At 38.1% G+C, this 2,975-nt stretch overlaps 1 protein-coding gene across 6 annotated transcripts in view; it reads left to right on the top strand.

Annotated features, from left to right (window-relative positions):
• The window catches only part of LOC115242380 (protein abrupt-like), an 88,458-nt gene extending 85,756 nt beyond the window's left edge, over positions 1 to 2,702 (top strand). For all 6 annotated transcript variants that reach the window (XM_029818615.1, XM_029818616.1, XM_029818614.1 and 3 more), the window contains one exon: positions 176 to 2,702. In XM_029818615.1, the coding sequence (XP_029674475.1) occupies positions 176 to 1,212 (1,037 nt within the window). In that variant the 3' untranslated portion in view covers positions 1,213 to 2,702. The remainder of the gene's footprint in view (positions 1 to 175) is intronic.
• The last annotated feature ends 273 nt before the right edge of the window (positions 2,703 to 2,975 follow it).

The raw sequence follows: 2,975 nt of genomic DNA, 5'->3' as shown, positions 1-2,975 counted from the left end.
ATATTATATATATAATAAAAACTCAAATAAAATTTTTTTCTAGATAATTAAAAAAGAAAATAATATAAAATAGTAAAATAAGTAAGATAGACTAAAGAGCCATACGTCGGATCTCCGTGCTAATACTTAAATTAAACACATTTCTTTCACATATTTATTTATCATTTATTTTCAGTCAGTCGACGAGGTGGTGTGGACCTGATACGAGTACGTGCCACGGATCCTAGACCTTGTCCGAAATGCGGAAAGATGTATCGCTCGGCACACACGTTGCGGACTCATTTGGAAGACAAGCACACGGTCTGTCCGGGTTATCGGTGCGTCCTATGCGGTACAGTAGCAAAATCTCGGAATTCCCTGCACTCACACATGTCGAGGCAACATCGTGGCATCAGCACGAAGGATCTTCCAGTCTTGCAGATGCCTAGTCAGTTCGATCCCGAATTGGCGTCCCGGCTGCTGGCGAAGGCTGGGGTCAAGGTGAGTCCGGCTGAGCTCCGTGCCCGGGCCAGTCCTACGGCGCCGAGAAGAAGTGACATGAGACTGGAACTACCTCGCGGAGGCGCTCCATCCGAGGCTGGCAGCAGCATCTGCGGCGGCGATGACCCCGAAGATCTCACTTTACCTCTCGCCTTCAAGCTCAACAGTCCGCCAATAAAACCCAACTCTATTGCCAGTGTGATTACCAGGGTAAGCGGTGGCAGTAACAGTAACAGCAACGGGAAGAATTCAACAACGACGGCGGCGATCGCCGCCAAATCTCTCGATACGATGCACGATAGTCGCGAGCCCAACATGGCGCCATTGCATTCGTCCAGTCAACATACGGGCCATAATACTAGCGCGATTGCTGGCTCGGCGCTTTTAAATACTTATTTACAGCTTATCGCGGAAAGCTCGGATCTATCGTCAATAGGATTGATTCCTACAGAGCATGCGATCCGTATGAGTCGCATGGCAAAAGAGCTCGGCTCCGCCAAGGCGCAGATGAGCGTCATAGAGGAGCACGGCGGTCGCAGCCTAGAAGATCCCTATCCTACAATTGGTAGAGAGGAACGAGGATCTGGAATTATTCACGAGGATAGAGACGAGACGATGCATGATAGACATGCCGGGCTCGCGGACGAGGGAGTGATGTCGGGAGGAGAGGACGAGGAGGAAGACGAGGAGTACAGCGAGAACGAGGAACCGGAAGTAATCAAATCTGAATAGTTTCTCGTTATCCGTTATAACCATGGTATAACTCAGGGCAATATCGGGGATATTACAAGTCGTTCGAGATGACTGTTCAGCCACGGCAGCGTGAACTGCCTGAACGCGATCTCGTTGCTGAGAAGAAGGGAAGTAGAAACGCGCGATAAAAGATCATTCATCGAATTCGATCGATGTTTTGTTTCTGTTTGTTATTATCGCGTGGAGAGAATCGCAAAAGTGTTTGCTTATATCGGATGCTTTTGCAGAATAACTGAAAAAGGAAGCATCTCGGTCATTTTGACGTCGATTTTATAGACGACGCGTGAACGAGGTTGCTAATCGTATCCGATTAGAATCATAAAGGCAAATACACGCATATGTACATGTATACATATGCACGCCGTTTATGTGCAAACATACATACATACACATACATATATATCCCACAAATATTCCAACCATCTACCTCAACGCATATGATAGGACGATAGATGATAGAGCAGGCAAAGATGAATCTCAGTAGAAAGAAAGGATATGAAGTAGGATCCATGCTAAACGACAATTGGAGGCAAGCTTTGATGCCATGCTTACAATTTAAATATCGAAATTGACGACGAAGCAACTGATTTGCTATTAATGCTGAATTATGCTGATTTTCAGAATGTTCAACTGGTTTAAAGTCTTTGGTTTCTGAAGCGTTAAGAACCAGAAGCGTTAAATGTTGTCTTCGTTCTTATGCGGAATTATTATTGAACAAATATGCAATTTTTTTAATTAATGCGTGCACGATTTAATATGTTCTGAAAAAACCACTGGTCTTTTACAAAGTTCAACTCATATGGCCCGTAATATTATTAGGAACAAAATATGATTATTAATATTAATATTTAGCGCAGATTGCGATTTCAATTCATCTTAAAAAATGCGACAAAGAAAGTGCGGTTTAAAAATCAGGTTATAAACAGTTTTAACATATATGGATAAACCCTTGGAATTTATAAGAGATTTAGAATAAGAAATTATAATAATTAGAAGGTCATTTTGCAAATTGGAAAAAATCTATATAAATCCACGACAAACACGTTGCCGGATAAAACTGAATAATACAATATTAAATATAATATTATTATTAATAAGTTTACTACATATAATAGTTCAAACCTCATGTGACATCAGTTGATGGCAGATTTTTGAGTTTATTCAACGACAGAAATTTAAATATCAAAATATATCAAGGCTATAATAATTTATAATTAAAAAATAATATGCTAATCAATCAGATTTTTTTCAAATTTGTGCATTTAATACGATACATTACATAATAGTAAACATGCTCAGAAATTTTTTTATTTTATTCTCGATTATTGATTTATAATTTCTAAATTATCTTGATATGTAGTATATCCCATATACAGAGTATCCCAAACACATTCGGCCAAACGTTAACACTATATTCTACACATAGATAAAAACAAAGAAAAGAAATTAAATAAACATAGGTCCTAAAACCAACCATTAACGAGTTATATCAATTTTATTATTTAAAATTATTTTCTAAAAATCATTTATGACATTTTTTTTACAAATGTTTGACATAGTAAATACGCGTAGATAGTGTCTAGTTGTACATATTAAAAGTAAAAAATATAATTTCAATGCAATCTCTTTATTAATAATCACTTTGAAATTCAAGAAATATAGAATATTATAAGCAAATTTCTTTAATTTCTTCTGTAGCGTGTTTAATATTTTGTAATGATAAAAAATTAACTGTTGTATGG

This window comes from Formica exsecta, unplaced genomic scaffold (genome assembly GCF_003651465.1).
Source record: "Formica exsecta isolate Colony F162 unplaced genomic scaffold, ASM365146v1 scaffold591, whole genome shotgun sequence".
Classification (NCBI taxonomy): domain Eukaryota; kingdom Metazoa; phylum Arthropoda; class Insecta; order Hymenoptera; family Formicidae; genus Formica; species Formica exsecta.
Note: the sequence above shows the minus strand (reverse complement) of the source record. Positions and strands in the feature narration are given on the sequence as shown.